The sequence below is a fragment of the Bos indicus x Bos taurus genome, chromosome 3, assembly GCF_003369695.1.
Source record: "Bos indicus x Bos taurus breed Angus x Brahman F1 hybrid chromosome 3, Bos_hybrid_MaternalHap_v2.0, whole genome shotgun sequence".
Classification (NCBI taxonomy): Eukaryota; Metazoa; Chordata; class Mammalia; order Artiodactyla; family Bovidae; genus Bos; species Bos indicus x Bos taurus.
Genome location: NC_040078.1, coordinates 106,571,564 through 106,589,635, shown reverse-complemented (window position 1 = coordinate 106,589,635; position 18,072 = coordinate 106,571,564). Strand labels below are relative to the sequence as shown.

Genomic DNA, 18,072 nt, shown 5'->3' with positions numbered 1-18,072 from the left:
GTCCCTGTTCTAAAGATGAGAAGGTTCAGGGGTGTTAAGTAACTTGCCTAAGACCACAGTCCTGATAAGTGAACAGAAATGGGGCCTGAACCTGAGAAGTCTGGCTTCAGTGCCCAGACTACCTGTCTTTCACTCTGCCACTGAAAACAGTGCTTGTCTCAGGCCATCTTCCAGAGCTGCCCCAAAGGATGTTCCCTTCATGGTTAGAACACCTCCCTTCATCCTCCTCCAGGAAGGCTTCCTTCCTGCACTTCCTTCCCTCACGACCCCTGCTAAGCAGAGGCTGATACCCCTTAGCCTTCTCAACAGACCTCCCTCTCACTCTCATTCCACCCAGCTGCCACTTAGAGGGTGCACCCCCTCAGGGGGACATTGTCCTCATCACCTCTGGCTCTGCCATGCCTGGCCTGGCATGGAGCAGACCTCTGTAAATGTTTGCCTGGATTCACCACAAGCCAAATCCATTGATGAGAACCGGGCCAAGAGTGGAGAACAAGACCTTCTGGCAGAAACGGCCTGCCTGTTCCCAGCTGTCAGAGTGCACTCCAGAGCAAGCACGCTCGTGCTTTTATTTGGCCAGAGTCCCCTCACCATTGGCCAGAACTTCCAGTCCCCTGGCCCTGGCTCTCAATGTGCTCTCCAGCCACCCCCTGAAGTTGACCAGCACGGGGTTCAGCCCAGAGGAGCCCGAATCATCCAATAACACAAGTCTAAAAGATTCCTCACCTCCCCCAGTTCATTTTTTCAACAAATATTGATTGAACCCTGACTTTGAGCCCAGCACCGTGCTTGGCACTGGATACAGGGTGGAGTGCAAACCAGGCATGGTCCCTGGCCTCATGGAGCTTATGCGCCAGTGGGGGAGACAGTTCACCAGCAAGTAAACACACAAATGGATGTGCAATGGTAAATTCCATATGAGAAAAAAAGAATAGAGGACTCTGAGATAGAGTCAAGCCCAGTAGTCAGGGTGGGACTCTCTGAGGAGGTGACATTTCAGCCAAAGCCTGAGGGTATGAAGAGCTTTCAGCCTGCAAAGGGTAGAGGAAGAGCATCCTTGGCAAAGGGAACAGCAGATGCGAAGTCCTAGAAATGGGAATGAGGCTGGAGTAAGGAAGAAATGAAGGAAGGCCAGGGTGGGAGAAGCACAGGCAACAAGCTTGAGATTGGCAAGAAAAAGGCTGAAAGTGAATTTGGGAGCAGAAAAAAAAGAGCTCGGCTTTTATCCTTAGAATAATAGGGAAGTGGAGTAAGGACGTGAAACCAGGGTTGATATGCTATGGTTTGCATGTTTAGAGCTCTCTCTGGCTGTGCTGAGAACTGACTGGCAAAGCAAGAAGGAAGCAGAGTGACCTTTCGGAGGGCAGAGATCTGGGGAGAGGTGCTGTGGCCAGAACAGGGTCGGGGCTGTGGGCTCAGAGAGAAATGGATGGACTCCAGACACATGCAAGAAGTAGAACTTTGCAGAGGTTTTCAGAAAAGCTAAAAAAAAACTTTATTGAATATGTGTGACAACCCCAACGATGGGGTGGGAGTCAGCGGCACCAGAAAGGTTTGGGAACATAAACAAAGATACACGTGCCCTCAGCCATGGAAACCAATACACAGAGTCACTGTTTCCCCCACAGTCTCTCAGGGAGAATGAACCCGAGAGCAACTAAGACGCTGAAGGTCCTGGGTCATTCCTACCTCATTCAACGGTGTCAACTGATTCTTTTGAAACAGGGTATTTGAAACGTGAAAAACGTTTCCCACTATCCTGCCATGAGATGTTGGATTCTTGGGCTAGGAGGTGGTCAAACTGCAGGACTGGAGCACTGACCTGATGTCCGGGGAGCAGTGGCTGGGGAGGAGGAGGGTGCCAGGGAAGAGAGGAGGTGGGGGAGGGGCCTGCCCCTTGTAAGAAAGGTGAAGTTGGTCTTTGCCTTCCACCACCAACCTCTGTGGCCCCTCCCAACTCCAGGGAACCTGCTGGCAGCCCCCCTCCGTCTCTGTGTCCCTCAGCAGCAATCCCGGCCAGGGACCTGTTCCCTGAAATGACGTCTCTCTCTCTCCACACAGAAAGAGGTGGAAGACAGCAGAATCTGATCCAACCACCTCACACTGAGGCGTAAAAGAATGCCTTTAGTTCTTTATCCCTCCTTGAGGAATTCGCCTTCTCAAAAGAGCTTTCTGGGTCATTTAAATGATCTCTGCTCTCCTACCCACTTGTCTGAAAGGGCCCTTTCTCCCCAGGGCTTTTGCAAACTCTACTTTTTAAGCCCATGCAGTCTCCTCAAACTCAGCCTCTGGGGATGGTAGTTCCATCACAGGGTAGGGGTAGGAGACTCCTCCAGGGGTGATAGAAGCATTTGATAACCGCACAGTCAGCACCAATGACTTGCCAGCCGGAGGGCCCCAAGGCCTTGGGGCAGCCAGGCGTTAACCAGCCCAGGGTCCTGGGCAAAAGCCACGTGGTGGGGGCACCCGGAGGCAGTCGGGGAAAGCAGATACTTGTCAATAGGCACAGAAGTGCTTCTTCATTTTAACAGCCATCTGGCAGCGCTGGGCGGGCAGTGTGTCAGCTCTGGCCCTCCCCATCTTGTTCAGTTTCTGTCCCACTGGGGGCATCTCTGGGCCGTTTGTCCCCTTAGAGGGAAAGTGGCGGGCGGGAACTGGGGAACCCAAGGGCCTTTGGGCAAAGCCGGCCAGCACATGGAATCCCAGGTGAAGAGGATCCCAGGCCCTCGACCCACTGCGTGACCTTGAAGGGCCGAGCCGCCTCTGACTGTCCTTCTTCTCGCCCCTCCTCACAGCTATTTTTGTCCAGCCTGACAGCCCTTGGCGATCCCAGCCGTCTGGGCTCCGTGAGCCGGATGCAAACCAGGCAGCACAAACGTCTGGTGCTGATTCCCAAGAGGATTCCTCTCTGGACGCCGTCACGTGGGAACGCGGCTTCTGTGCTGTGTATCCGACGGGGCCACAGGCCCGGAGGAGGTGACCATCCGGGAGGCAGGGAGCCGGGTTCTCTGCTGCACAAGCCTGGCTCCTGTCTGGGGACACTGTCTGAGGCCTGGGGGTGAGGACACCCAGTCAAGGAGCCCAGAGACCTCCCAGCTGTGTGCAGAGAGCTGTGGTCACCTGAAGGGTGGGTGTCAGCAGCTGGGAAGAGCGTAGGTGCCGGCCCTGCTGGGCTCCCAGTCCCTAGTCTTGGCTGTGGTGGACAGCAGGTCTGTTCTGGGGTTCACTGGGATGGGGAGCAGATAGGTGGGCTGGGGCAGACAGGGTTCCCAGGAGACCTCTTAGTGGCCCCATGCGGTTTCTATCTCAGGAAGTGAAACAGACACTATGTTCCGGCCCAGGGGCCTGGGAAGGCTGCAGCCAGGCAGCCACTGTGCCTGGCTGGGGTCTGATCTCTGGGGAAGCAGCACGCCTTAGGTCATTGGGCCTTTTAAAGCGTTGTTCCCAGACCTGAGATTAACGCCTCCTGCCCCTTGTGTTCTCAGGCAGAAAGGGGGTCCGGGCACAGTTCTTGGGGGACTCTCCTGGGACTCCTCTGTCCAGGGAGGACATGAGACCCAGACTCTGAGATCAGAACAGCTCCAGGAGAAGCTGGGACAAGCAGTGAGGAGGGGAGATGGGCCAAAGGAGGAGGGTTCCTTGGATGGGTGAAGATACCTTCATACATAACCAGTCCAGGAAGCAGAGCAGAAAAGGCAACGCCGTTTTTAGAACTCCTAGAAAAAGAACTCTCCTCCTTCCTGGGGGCAAAGCCAGCTCAGAAAGCCCCAACTTCAGTGATCTCGGAGACCCAGGAGCGGCAAAGCATAGCTCCTGCTGGCCTCCCAGCTAGCCCCGGGGAAGAGGGCCTGGGGGCAGGAACAGCCATATAAGCAGGAGACCCCACCATGCCAGGGGAGACAGGGGAAGGAGACCGAAGGAGGGGTGCCATGTGGCTGCCCCTGGTGGCCCTGCCACTGGGGGCCGCAGGCAGGGGGGCAGCTGGCCTTTCCAGGGGGCGTGCCCTCCGGGTAGAAGATGCCCCTCGACTGGGCAGCAAATTCCTCCGGGCTGGCAGGATGGTGCCAGCAGCTCTGCGCAAGGGGGCTGCTCGGAGGCCCGGGATGGGGTAAGCCAGAGAGGAGGCATTGGGAAGCATGGGACCAGGCACTCTTCCTAGGATAGCGAGCTGGTTGCTCGGGGCAGAGAGCCCTGGACAGCTGTGGAAGAAGGACCAGGGCCAGGCAGGGAAGGCCAAGGGGCCGGGAGGTGTGGGTGAAGGCTCCATCTCGGCTGCATAACTGTTGAGGTGGGAGAGAAGGCGGATCCGCACGGGGTCTGCACGGCTGCTGGGTCCTTCCAGGACCCCCAGGTACCTGATGACCTCAGTGAGGCACTCCCGAAAACCGATGCTCCGGAAGTCGACCGCCAGGGCTCGAGCATCAAAGAATCCTGAAAAGTGAGGCACGATGAGGGCATGCCGGGCAGGGGACAAGCACAGAGCCTGAGATCAGACTGTCCTGAGTTCTGAACCTGCTTTCCTCACTCACCCCCTTTGTAACCTTGGGCATGTCACCTCACCTTTCTGAGATCCAGTCTCCCCATCTGTAAAGTGGGAGTGGTAAGGAACCCGCCTGCCAATGCAGGGGACACAGGTTTGATCCCTGGGTCAGGAAGATCCCCTGGAGGAGGAAATGGCAACCCATCCCAGTATCTTGCCTGAAAAATTCCATGGACAGATGTGCCTGGTGGAGTACAATCCATGGGCTTGTAAGAGTTGGATACAAATGAGCACACGCACACACACCTGGGGTTGAGGAGGTGAGGTCTGAGGACCAAATAAATTCACTAACCACAGAGCATTATAAAATATATTGTTTTCATCATAACTCATGATTAACCCAAAGAAGAAACTCTGTGGCCAAGATAACTTCATTTAAGCAGACGCTTGCCAGGTGTACACGGAGGTGTGGAACAGCTCTGAGGATGGGGTGGATGCTGGGCAGTGGTGTAAGAGCCATCAGAGCTGGGAGAGTCCTTGGAGAGGGGAGCGGAGAGTAGCAATGGAGCGTGAGGTCTTCGGAGGCCAGCTGATTGACCATGGACTTAACCAGCACTCTGACTACAGACAAGATTCTTAATCTTTCCATGTCTCAATTTCCCGAGCTGTGAAATGGGCATGTAACAGTACTTGCTACACACAGAAGGGAGGACAAAATGAAATGGTGCGCAGAAATACCTAACAAATGAAAAGTGAACTATCATTTATATGACTGCTTGGGCCCCCATAGGTATTCGAGTTTGTTTCCCAGCACAAAGTGCAGTCTAGGAAGCAGGATCCCACCCTGGACCTCAGCTGCTGCCCTCAAGCCAGAGACCCTGTTTTGGGGACCTGTTAATTTGGGGTGACCAGGGGGACTGCCAACAAGAGTATTCACATTCTCACTGCCTCTCCACTCCTGCCCTCTCTCAGTCACCTTCTGGGCAAGGATGGAACAGCCCCATTGAGGACTGGCCTCATGATCATGGCAACAGATATCAGTCCCCTGGTTCATGGTTGAGGCCCCCATAGAGGGACAGCTTGGCAGGAGACTATGTTTGGAGCCAGGCCTCCCTGGAGGCAAGACCTGGCCCTGGTGTCTACTTAGTTGTGCAACTTTGAGCAAAGTAAATCACCTCTCTCTGTAGACTGTTCTTTTTTCACTGACATTTGCTGGGTTCTTCCTAAGTACTTAATTTGCACTAGCTAATTTGAACCTCATAAAAACCTATCATTAGTCCCATTTCAGAGATGAGGAAACTGAGGAATAAAGGGCTTAAATCAATCATCTAAGGTCCTAAAACTAGTAAGCAATAAAGTCAGGGTTCAGATCCAAAGCCAGTGCTCTCAGCCACAATTCTCTGTCTTTCCATCAGCCCTTAGCCAGAATACAGTGAGGACACCACCACCCACCCTCGAGATTCTTATGAGAATCAAATGAGATAACATTAGAGAAAGCATTTTGGAAACTATAAAATGATGCCAAAATATTAGTCACTATTTTTCTTTAAATTGGATAAATATAAATGTAGCTTGAACTGTCTCCTCCCTTGGTTGATTAGAGACAGTTTCCACTGTCAGCCATGCATTCCTTTAGTGGAAGTTTTCCAAGTCACTACTTGCAGCAGGGTCACCAGGCATGTTTGCTAAACTGGCAGATTCCTACACTCCAATCCAGACCTGCTGCCTTGGGATGGCTGGGCTGTGACCCACGACTCTGCCTGCGCCTACATGACACCGCTGCACACCAAGGCTTGAGAGGCACCAGGCTGGCTCACTTAAAATGCAACTGTCTCCTTGACGGGTAGCAAGTTAAGGTTTCAGGGCTTAAGTCTTCACAGCCAAGGTCTGTGGAGCTTTCACAGTTTCCCAACGGTGAAATTACGAAAACACACAGAGCAGCTTCAAAATTTCCATTTGCCCAGAAGTCTTTTAAAAACCGCAGTTCCGTGACTTTTTTGTAGTGGACTAGCTCAAAATCACAGAATGAATTACATTTGCATCTTACTACCATCCCACAACTGATCTTTAACTGTGAGTGTGGCAAGTTCCCCCCAACACCACCAAGATCACAAGAGTCCAGAAGCCTAGATCAGTGGGTTGGCACACCAATGAACCGCCATGGCTAAAAATCTCCCACTGGGATTGCACTGAGAATGCGCTCATTCAGGCCGATGCTTAACAAGGCCCTGGAGGAAGGGAGGGACCAGTAGTCTGTTATAGAAGAGTTCCTCCAAGGTTCAAGGTTGGCAGGAATGGAGCTGAAGAAAGGCCAGGACACAGGGAGACAATGAAAGCAGAGAGGGTGATGCCAAAGGAAGAAGAGAGACAAGCTTTGCTTCAGTCCCTCTGTGAACAGTGAGCTCCACGAGGGCAGGGACCGTGTCTGCTTTGCTCACCACTGTATCCCCAGGGCCCAGCCCCCAAATACTGGCTGTAGGAATGACTCCGGGAGAGTTTAGGATCAGTACCTGTGCCTCCAGTGGCGTGGAGCATTTTCAAGTGATCTACCGTCATCTGCAGGACCTCAGCTTTCTCCAGCTTGGAGGAGCCCTGTGTGTACAGAAGACAGAAGAGCGATGGTCTTTAGCTGACCTCTGTCACTCACCTCCCCTGCACAGGGTAATCAACACTCATTGCCTCAATTTTCCCCTCTTCCTCCAGTTCCACCAGTGCCTGAAACTGGGCTTCTCTTTTGGCCAAGCTTTCCAAAGCTAAGAGATTCTCTTCGGTTCTCATTTTAGCCTGCTCTACCATCAGTTCCTAAACGCCCTCCTCCCCTGTCTTCTTGCTCTAACTGACCCTTAAAACAGTGGTGTTCCCAGTGGGTGATGGCCCACTTTTCTTGCTCTGTGCAATCTCCTCAGAGGGTCCCCTCTACCTCCGTGGCTTCCAGCACCATCACCAGAATGTCACTCCTGCATACCCACCTGCCTCCTAGATCAGCTTTTCCAGAAATCCAACTTCATACTCACTACACACACACCCAAGATCTGGCTCATAGTCTTACCCCAAAGCACCTGCTCGTCCTTCATTCTCTCTTGGGAAATGTTTCTGGAGACTCCAGCATCACCTGGTCTCCCAGGTGAAACCTAAGGGCTGGACTCTCCATGCGAGTCCCTTGAAGGTAGGTACTGAGTCTAGTTCATGGCTGGGCTTGTGAAGGTTTTAGTAAAGGTCGGTGGAACGACTCACTTGTTCTCTCCAGCAAAAGGAAGTCACAGGACCTATGATGGTGCCATAGTGCACACAGTGAGAGTCTTTGAGGCTGTCTGATTGATTCAACTGTCTGACTCCCGACTGGAGTCCCTCCACCCCAGCATGTTCAATGACAGAGCCTTACTCCCCAAGCAGCCTGTTCTACTTTCACATAGCTCTGGAAATGTCAGTAGTGCCGAGGGACAGGGCACTTTAGGATCACACAGTCTGTTCCAGTTCCACTCTGCTATTTACTAGCTGTGTGATCTGGAGTACGGAGTAATTTACCTCACCTCTCTGTGTTTCAGTTTCCTCACCTGTGCAATGGGCATCATAGTCCCAATCCTTCGGCATCGTTCTGAGGACTGAATTCAACCCGATGATGGACATAAAGCCACAGCCCCTAAGACACCTTGGTCAATTTGAATTTCCATCACCCTTATTCCTGGCCATCGACAGGCACTTCATGGCACTTCAGGCAGCTGCCACCAATCAATAAGAGATGCCGTGAGAAGTGAATCCTATCTGCAACCCACGCTGTATTTCCTTGAGCACATTCAGCAGTGTCACATACCTGCTTCTCAAAGGCAGTGGGGACCAAGCGCCGCAGTTCAGAAAGGCTGCTGTTGATGCGGTCCCGGCGCCGTTTCTCTATGATCTAAAAAGCAATGAGGAAAGAAACAAAAACCAAGTAGGCACTTCATCACAGTTTCCAACATGTTTTGATGGGCACTGACTCATGTCTTCCTTCACAATATTCCTGTGAGGGCAATAAATCCATTTTTACATTATGGAGGAAGAAAATAAGGCTCAGAGAGGGGCAGCAATTTGCTTAAGGTCACACAGCAAGGAAGTTCAAGGCTGGGAATAGAACTCAGATCTCTTGTCTTGATCTGAGGAGTGGTATTCAACACATTTAACCATTGATACAACAGGGCACCAATCAATTAGAATACAAACACCAGCCACAGCCCCAGAGCAGACCCTGGAGACCTCTGCTGGGCCAGGGAGACCCCCTTCAGTTGCTGGGTCATGAAGTCAAGGAGTCCTAGGCATGGCTCTCTGCAGCTGGGAAGGCCTTTCATTCCCAAGAGCTCCTTCTCAGCTCATGACACTGGTAGCGGAATGCTTATCTCAGGATGGAAATTATGACGCCCATTTTACTGACAAAGAGAATGAGGCTGGATGGAGGAGGTTTTTTGTTTAGTGAGTGGTGGGGCTGGTCTCTGCCGGATTCTGGGTCTCTGGACTTCCAGGACAGAAGCATGGCTACATCCTTCTTCTGTCCCCCTAACTCACCCCTCAGCACACTGGGAGGGAGTGAAAGTTCCAGGCTCAGAGATAAGTGGGGAAGACTGGGATAATTAATAATGGCTAGCTGCGTGTCACCTTTTGTTCTGAGCACATTACATTAATTCACTTCAAAACAGCCCTTTGAGGAAGGTACCATCCTGATTTCAGTTACACAGATGAGACAATGAGGCACAGAGAGCTTAAGTGCCTGCTCAAGGTCACTCAGCTTGCTACCGGCAGAACTGGGACTTGAACCCAGGCAGCATCACTTCCCCGCTCCCCCCACCCCCTGGGGGGTGTTTCTGACCAGGGTTTTCTGGGCCAGGCCCCTGGGAACTCAGGGCAAACCTCTGTTCCGCAAATCTGCTGAGAAAGACACTCACCCCTCTGCGTTTCTTCCTGGCTTGCATTTGTGAAGGGCTGGGGGTGGACAGCGGCCGGGCCATCTGGCTGGAGAGGAAGAGAAAGGCTGATTTTTTAGAGGACCATCTCCCTGGCCTGGGCTGACCTCAGAGCCGGCTGTAGGCGGGCACAGCCCCCTCCCAGCGCCCGAGGTCTCCCAGGCCCGGGGATAGGAGGCACAGGGCAGGCGTGGGTGGGGACGCTTTCTCTCCCCTTCTCCCCGGGGGCTCTTTTCTCCTTGGGCCAAGTCCTCCCCTGCACCGAGTTTCCTGCCCCAGTGTGGCCGGCGGCTGGGGCCATGGGATGGGGGGGCTTGACTCTCGCCCGGACCTGACCCACTGGGCCTCGGCCCCTGCCCCTCGCCCTCGGGAGAACCGCACCCAGCCAACCGGCTCCTGCAACCCGATCCCCCGGGCGGGGCGGGCGAGGGCACGGGCGGCGGCGGCGGCAAGGCCGGGCCGGCGGGTTGGGTTTCAGAGGGAGCCGCTGGGAACGAGCGTGGAAAGAACAGATGCCGCCGCTTCCCACGGGCCGGGCGCGCCGGCCGCCCGCCCTCCGCCCGCCTGCAGCTGCCGCCTCCTCCCACGCTGCGCGGCCAGGCCGAGGGGGAGGCAGCATCTGGGTCACAGGCCCCTCTCGGACTCTGGGGACGCGGCCCCGGCCTGCCCAGAAAGCCCTAGCCTCGCATCGCTTCGGGCCTCCGGTCCGCCGCGCTTGGCTGAAGGATGGATGTTTGCTCACACCCCAGGAGTTCCCATCACGTGGAGGAGGCTCAGCCCTCTGGGGCTTTCTGTGCCCGTCTGATATTCTCAGCCCAACTGCTTGCCGTCTTAAGGGTCTCCTGCTTCAGAGGCTCTCCTGGAGTGAAGGGGATTTGCTGGGCTGCACTTAGGATCATTCATTTGGCCAACATGCCAGGGGCCCCACTCAGACCTAGGACTGGACTGGCTGCCCTCGGCCAGGCCCCAGACCCCCAGAGCCCAGCTCCCATTGAAGATATCACAGCCACAAATCACTGCAGACAAGGGGACTCCTGCTTTTTCAGACACACATCTGAACAGGAACCCAAGAGCTCCTCTCCACCTAAAACCTCCCCGCACCCCCCCACCCCCGCCCGGGTTCTCATCTCAGCAAAGGCACCCATCTCCCATTTCTGCAAGGTGAGCACTCGACCACCATCTTTGATTCCTTCTCTGTCCTCACCTATCCCATCAAAACCTGCCCACTCATGTCTAAAATATATTTTACATCTGTCCCCCATATTTCCATTGCCAATCTTAGGACCAAGCCTCTATCACCTTTCTAGTCTGCAGGAGTTTATTGTATCCCACTACCCGCTACAAGCAGGCAGAGTGATCATCTAAATGCAAATACTGGGACCTCCTTGGTGGTCCAGTGGTTAAGACTTTGCTTTCTTATGTAGGGGGTGCAGGTTTGATCCCTGGTCGGGGAAGCTAAGATCCCACATGACTCGTGGCCAAAAAACCAAAATATAAAACAGAAGGAATGACATATACATTACCATAGGTGAAATAGATACCTAATGGGAAGTTGGTGTATACCAGGGAACTCAACCTGTGACAACCTAGAGGGTAGGATGGGGTAGGGGTGGGGTGGGGTAAGGTTCAAGAGGGAGGGGAAATATGTATACTTAACAGCTGATTAGCGCTGTTTTATGGCAGAAGCCAACACAAAATTGTAAAGCATCTATCTTCCAAATAAATTAACAACAAAAAATCCCAGAAACAATATTGTAACAAATTCAATAAAGAAGTTAAAAAAAAAAAACTCTTTAGTATTTCCCTGGTGATCCAGTGGTTAAGAATCCACCTGCCAATGCACAGGATGCGGGTTCGATCCCTGCTCGGAGAAGATTCCCTGCACCACGACTACGGAGCCCGAGCACTGCAGCCCACGCTCTGTAACCACAGAGGTTACTGTGGTTGTGTTGTGCTCGGTCGTGTCCGACTCTCTGCGACCCTACGGACTATAGTCCACCAGGCTCCTCTGTCCCTGGAATTTTCCAGGCAAGAACACTGGAATGGATTGCTGTTTCCTGTTCCAGGGGATCTTCCCGACACAGGGATAGAAGCCACATCTCTTGCAGCTCCTGCACTGGCAGGTAGATTCTTTACCACGGTGCCACCTGGGAAGACAGTAACAAGAGAAGCCACCACAATAAGAAACCCGAGTCCTGCAACCAGAGAGTGGCCCCCACTCACTGCAACTAGAGAGCCCATGTGCAGCTTCGAAGGCAGAGCGCAGACAAAAATAAATAATTTTTTTTAATCTTAAAAAAAAAAATCAGATCATGTCTCTCTCTTAAACTCCTCACGACTTCCCAAAGATCAAGGCCATCATCTTTCAGGTAGCCCCGCTGGCCCGTCACCTCCTAGACGCAACTCTTTTCGGCTCTGTGTGCTCAGCTTGTGAATGCACTAATCCCTTCTTGTGGTGTCACATACTGTTTCCCTGGTCCACCCCCTCTCCTCACACCAACTCCAGCCCCTGTGCCTAGTAACTTCTACCACCTTTCAGATCTCAACTCAAATGCCAACTTCCTGGGGCAGTCTTCTCTGACATCACCCCTCCCACCCGATACTTGATTGTCTATCTCTCCATGAAGTCCATAAGTTCCATGAAGCCATGAACCATGTCTGTCTCATTCACAGTTGTACCCGGTACTCAGCAAAGCCTAGAACATGACAGAGCTCATAGTTGAGCTCCGTCTCCTGCCCTTGCCTTTGGCATCACTGAAGGACAGAGAGGTGACACCATAAAATCGACGTCTTAGGCCTTCATGAAACAGCATATGTGGCTCACCCGGAGAGTTCTAGCCCACTTGACAACGCTCTTGGCATTAGAGGCTGGATCATTTTCATCACTGCTCAAAGAGAGAAGGTTGCAAGGGAGACCAGATCAACATTTGCCAAACCTACTGCTATGGCCCTGGCTTTGTCCAGCTACATCTGGAAAAGGCTATTTCCATCCAAACATCTGGACAAGAATGTAAGGCGGGTGAAAACTCCTGGGAGGGATGGCTCAGCAAGCTAGGCCCAGGGCTCAAGGGGCCAGATCCTGAGATCTGTAGGGCGGCTTGTTTACAAAGCTTCACTCCGGACAAGCCACAAGAGCCAAGGTCTACTAAGAAACAGGGCCTTTGTCCCTCCAGGGTAGGTAAGGTGTCTCCAGGGGTATTGGGTTAGCACTGTGCGCGTCACTGCCTCTCAGCCTGATCCCTCCTCAGGGACCATCTGCTGGAGGCTGACACCCCCCTTTCAGGGGAGCTCAGCCATCCCTTTCCCCACCCTCCTGATTCTCTGCAGTGTCATCCCTCTCCCTCCACTCTTGTATCCCACAGGCATGCCTCATATCACAGCTTTCCAGGCATCACTACAGGTATTAATACTTCTCTGAGGGACAGCCCCATTTCACCCAGGCATCACCACAGGTATTAATACTTCACTCCTTTGAGGGAGAGCCCCATTTCACCTGGGCATCACCACAGGTATTAATACTTCACTCCTTTGAGGCAGAGCCCCATTTCACCCAGGCATCACCCCAGGTATTAATACTTCACTCCTTTGAGGGAGAGCCCCATTTCACCCGGGCATCACCCCAGGTATTAATACTTCACTCCTTTGAGGGAGAGCCCCATTTCACCTGGGCATCACCACAGGTATTAATACTTCACTCCTTTGAGGGAGAGCCCCATCTCACGGATGAGGATGCTGAGCATGGGGAGCTACAGCAGCTTGCCCAGCCTATGCAGCTGCTGAGAAGCAAAGCCCACGTGGGAATCCATGTCTTCTGGCTCCAAATTCAGCATTGTTTTCCCTCCTAATTCCTACTTCCTGTCTGTCTGAATAGCCCTCCAGTCCCCTTAGCCGTACAGCTCCCAAGAGCCCAGCCAGAGCGAGCTCTTTTCCAGGCTGTGATCTGGCCCTGACACCGGGAGAGGGTGTGAGAGCTTCTTGACTGAGAGCCTGAAAATAAAGCAGATTTTCAGGGACTCAGAGAAAATACATTGAGTCCCAAGATCGGTTCCATGGGCATCAAGGGATCCCTAGCCAGAATTCTGGGGTGGTCTCTTGAGGGAGAGGCAGCGTTCCAGGTGGTCTGGCCACCAGTCATGACCACTGTCAGCGGTCAGCCTCAGTTCCTTTTAGAGAAATACCCTGAGGAGCCTTTGCAGGTGACCCCATTCATTTTCCATCAACCAGAGGCAGACTCACAATGTCTCCAGTGAAAGGCTCTCACAGAGCATTCAGCCCATTTGTAAAATGTGGAAACTCAGAGAGGGGAAGGGATCTGCTCCAGGTCACACAGCAAATTAAACGAAATTCCAGAGCTGAAGCCAAGTCTACTGGTTTTTCATCCACTGCTCCCCATGTAGTCATCATCCCACCGTGTATACTTCATAGCCAGTACTTTCTGTTCTAGACAGCACTTCCACATTTGCTTGTTTCATTTATCATACAATAACTCTGTGCGTTAAGTATTGGGGCCATTTCACCGTAAGGAAAAATAATCATTTGATAGCTGAAGGGACAGAGACACAAAGTCCAGTCTACAGACATCCAGGCTTTTCATCAGACCATGCTGCCTCATGAACATGGCACCTTCCAACTAAACAGTGACCCCTTAGAAAGCAGTTTTTTTAAAAATTAATTAGGCTGCATTGGCTCTTCATTGACTCACAGGGCATCTTTCCCTGAGGTGCAAGGACTCTCTCGTTGTGGCCCATGGGCTTAGTGGCTCCACGGCATGTGGGATCTTAGGTCCCTGCCCGTGGATGGAACTTGTGTCTTGTGCATTGCAAAGGGGATTCTTAACCACTGAACCATCAGGGAAATCCCTAGAGAGCAGCTTTATTTGGATATGCCTTAAGTCCATTACCCTATCAAAGCCTCATCCTGTGAGGTAAGGTATTAGCATCCCCATATTGTAAAGGAAGAAAACTGGGATTCAGAAAGGGGTAGTCACTTGCCTAAGTTAATGGTGGTGAGAGTCACACACAAGTCTGTCTGACTTCAAAGGCCACCATGTGCCTCAAATCATGTAGAAGCAGCCCACAGACCCTGAACCAGTGCCTGACATGTGGCATGGTGCTCATTAAATTTTTGCAGAGGGGAAGGGGAAAGGTATATTCCCAGTTTGGACCCACATGTGTCAGGGGGCTGGGTTCAGATAGGAGCTCTGAGGGTGATTCTCACATGTGGGGCAGGACACGGCCACCAGGCAGATGCCCACAGTGACAACAGAACACGCCCTGCTCTTTACTCTGAGTGGGGAGGGCTTTGAGCCCTGCCTCTGACCCTGGGGAGAGGCTGGCTGCTTCAGTCCCCTGGCCCTCGCCACTGTTTATCTGGCTTTCTTTGTCCATGAAGCTCTTCTTCTCAGAGAGTTCCCTGAGGGCAGAGGCTGAGCAGGATACATCTGGGCACCCCCCTCCCACCCACACCCAGCCCAGGGTCTGGGCCACAGCAGGCATCGTTCAGCGCTCCCTGAATTAAAGCATTGATGTCTGCCTGGGGGAGGGCCTTCTGGTGAGTGCTACAAAGAGGGGTCTATAAGTCCGCCTCTGCCAGATGTCCAACTGCTTTCTCTCCTCTGAGGGGGTCTGCTCGCCAGAGAATCTAGACAGTCTCAAAAAATGGGCTCTGGTTGAAAGGACAAAATGTTGTATAGGAAAAAAAAACAACTACGTACCGATCCTTTATGCCATAGTCCAAATGCCACTGCCTTCAGGAAGTCCTCCTGGCACATTTGGTTGTGCGTGACCTCTCCCCGTTCAGGTGCCCTCACAGCTCACAGTCTGTCTCTCCTTCCATCTTCCATCCTGCCCATGGACTTTGTGTGACCTGGCAGGTCACTGACCAGGCTGCAAATTCTTGGGAGGACAGAAGCCAGCTCCCATTGGCCTAGCTCTCTGACACCAATTTCACGCCTCTGATTCATGAAGACCCAATGACACTGAGCTTGAGACACCTCCCCCAACCCCCCCATCCCACCCCCCCACCACATGGCGTTGGTCCCTTCCTCTGCTCCCAGCAGGCACAGACTCAGAGAACTGATTCTTTAAATAGCAGTTTCTGCTAAACAATTTTTAAAGGCTAGTAAGTTGCATAGGGAATTGTATTATATACCCCCAAACCTCATGGACAGGAAATTACCTCCTATTATAAGCTAGAAATAATTGGAAGGTGGTGGCCCTTTACTGGACTTGTGATTGAAAAGGATCCCCTGGTCTCAGAAAACTGGAGCTCACTGAAATTATGACATACTCTCAGAAACATCCCTAAGAATGAACGGAATTCCTTTTGCAAATCTAGTCTAGAGATTCAGGTTTAGATGAGCCAGGAGGCCTCCCTTTTCTACTCCCTGTTCTCCTTTATTTCCTGATGAGGAAACAGGCTCACAAACAGAAAGCAATGGCCCAAGGTCAAACGGTGAGTTGATGGCAGATTTGAGGCTAGGACCCAGGCCTGCAGGCTCACAGTCAGTCCCCACTGCTCTTTCAAGTCCTGGGTATCACATATGGAGTGCCTGATACTAATTAAGCATTTGCTATGTACTAGGCTCTGTGTGAAGCTTTTGATATAGGTTATCTCATTTGATTTTCCTAATAATCCTATGAGGTCAGATCTATTATTTATACCCATTTTACGGATGAAGAAACCGAAACTTAGCTTGTTCACAAAACTTGGACGTAGCAGAGCTTTTACAAGTCTAGTTTGTTCTACAGGTTTGACACCAGGTCTGAAAATGTACCAAGAGTTGAAAGACATTGGCAACAGGCTCTTGTGGTAGAAAGGGCACTGGAATTGACTGGAGTCGAGGCCCTTGCATTGCCCATGGGCAAGCCAGCGATTATTTTTTTCAATATTCAAACCTTAATTCCAAAGTCCAGTTTGCTTAAGGGGTATTTTCTTCCCCTGCAAATTTTTCTGTGTGTAGTATATGAAAACCCACTCCAGTGTTCTTGCCTGGAGAATCCCAGGGACGGGGGAGCCTGGTGGGCTGCCGTCTATGGGGTCGCACAGAGTCGGACACGACTGAAGCGACTTAGCAGCAGCAGCAGCAGTATATGAAAAGTGCACCCAAGCTAGAGTAGAATTAAGAAGGTGTGGTTACTCTTCATAGCCACTGCATTCTGAACCGGGGGTGTGATACCAACAGCCCGGGAGGGTTCCTAAGATCTTCAGGGAAAGTCCTTGCCAGTAGCCTCGCCCGGGCACTTAGAAAGACATCGCCAACCGGACCTCAGACCCCGAGCTGAACTCTCCCTCCATGAAGCATCCCCAGCCCTAAACGGCGGAGACGCGCGGGATCCTGGATATTCGTGTGCGTAACAGTGGCGCCACACCTGCGTCGCCCCAGGATTCGCCCAGCGCTCGCCAGCCCGGCGGACGGCCTCGCAGCCGGCTCGCCTCCGCGCGCCCCGCAAACCCCAGCCCGCCTTACCTCAGCTCGCCTTCGCGGCCCACGTCGATGGGTCCGTCGGACTCGCTGTCGGAGCCGCTCGGCTCCCGGGGCCGCTTCATCATGAACGCGGGCTGCACGGGTCTCCGCCGGACGGCGCGGGCGGCGAGCCGGGAAGTCGGGCCCCGCCCCGGCCCCGCCCCGGGGGCGCCGCCGCCGCCCTTTCCCAGGGCCCTTTCCTGCGCCGCAGCCCCGGGCGCCCCCTCGCCCCCGCTGTGACGCGCTGGCCGAGCCGTGGGAAGGCCCCGGGCGGTTGCCGCCCCCACCGACGGCTGGGAGGTCCGGCTCCGCTCCGCCGCCTCGGCCGCCGCGAGCTGGGTGGCCTTGGGCAGGTGCCCTTGGAGGCCCCCGGGGAGTCCAGGGGGTCCCCGTCTGGCCCTGGCTCGCCCCGGGGCGCTGCTGACTCCGCGATGCCCCAGACTGCCGAGGTCTAGTCGTGCTGGGGTCCTGGGGGCGGCAGACACGTCCGGTTTGGGAAGGTTGGTGGGGGTGGCGGTGGCCTGATCCTCGACCAGAATCCTCCAGCAGTTTCTCTCGAAAGGGTGGAGAACAAGTGCAATGTGGGGCAGGGGGCGGCTGTCATCCCAAAAGGGATGGCGGAAGTTTAGGCTGCACCACCTGAGCAGGACCGGCTCTGGCCAAGGTGCCTGAGAACCTGTCTTGGTGGTGGGGGTGCTGGGTGTCCCTGGGAATCAGTTCACTAGAGGCCAAGCTGTCCTGAGAGGCCAAGAAGTCTCGGAGAAGACCCATTCCTGAAGCGATGCCTCAAAAAGGAGTGGGTGGCAGTCTCCAGCCTCCCTTCATGGGACTCCCCTACAACAGACCAAAGTGTTCATTCGGCAGGGGCTCCTACTGCTCTGCTCCTGGGAAGGGAGACTCAAGGAAGAGTCTCAGAGATTCATCTGCCATCCTCATGGACCAGAGGATTGACCCCCAGGGCTCAGAAGGAAACCAAATGGGGCATCCTGGAAGGTGGACTTCATGAGCAGGGAGGAGGAGGAGACGGGAAGGCCATCTCCATGTGGTGGGTCAGACACCAGCGAAGTCTTTCCCTTTGACTCACCCACCAGGACACGGAGAAAGCCACTCCCACCCCAGCCCCACTTGGGAGAGTGGGATTGGTCATCTGAGAATAACTGCACTTTCACTCCCTCAGCAAGACCTGCCTGGGGACA

General features: G+C 53.4%; 1 protein-coding gene across 5 annotated transcripts; it reads right to left on the bottom strand.

Moving 5' to 3' along the window:
• Positions 1 to 1,470: 1,470 nt before the first annotated feature.
• HEYL (hes related family bHLH transcription factor with YRPW motif-like) lies at positions 1,471 to 17,030 on the bottom strand. 5 transcript variants are annotated; one of them, XM_027537718.1, is made up of 6 exons: positions 16,880 to 16,967; positions 15,125 to 15,254; positions 9,394 to 9,456; positions 8,292 to 8,375; positions 6,991 to 7,072; positions 1,471 to 4,431 (listed from the first exon to the last, which is right to left on the bottom strand). In XM_027537718.1, the coding sequence occupies exons 2-6, from the start codon at positions 15,179 to 15,181 to the stop codon at positions 3,758 to 3,760; spliced, it is 960 nt and encodes a 319-aa protein (XP_027393519.1). In that variant the 5' UTR covers positions 15,182 to 15,254; positions 16,880 to 16,967; the 3' UTR covers positions 1,471 to 3,757. The 5 variants fall into 5 exon arrangements, with proteins under 5 accessions (XP_027393519.1, XP_027393518.1, XP_027393522.1 ...); XM_027537717.1 differs by lacking the exon at positions 15,125 to 15,254 and having other exon boundaries at positions 9,394 to 9,460; positions 16,880 to 17,030; XM_027537721.1 differs by lacking the exon at positions 15,125 to 15,254 and having other exon boundaries at positions 16,880 to 16,963.
• Positions 17,031 to 18,072: the final 1,042 nt, after the last annotated feature.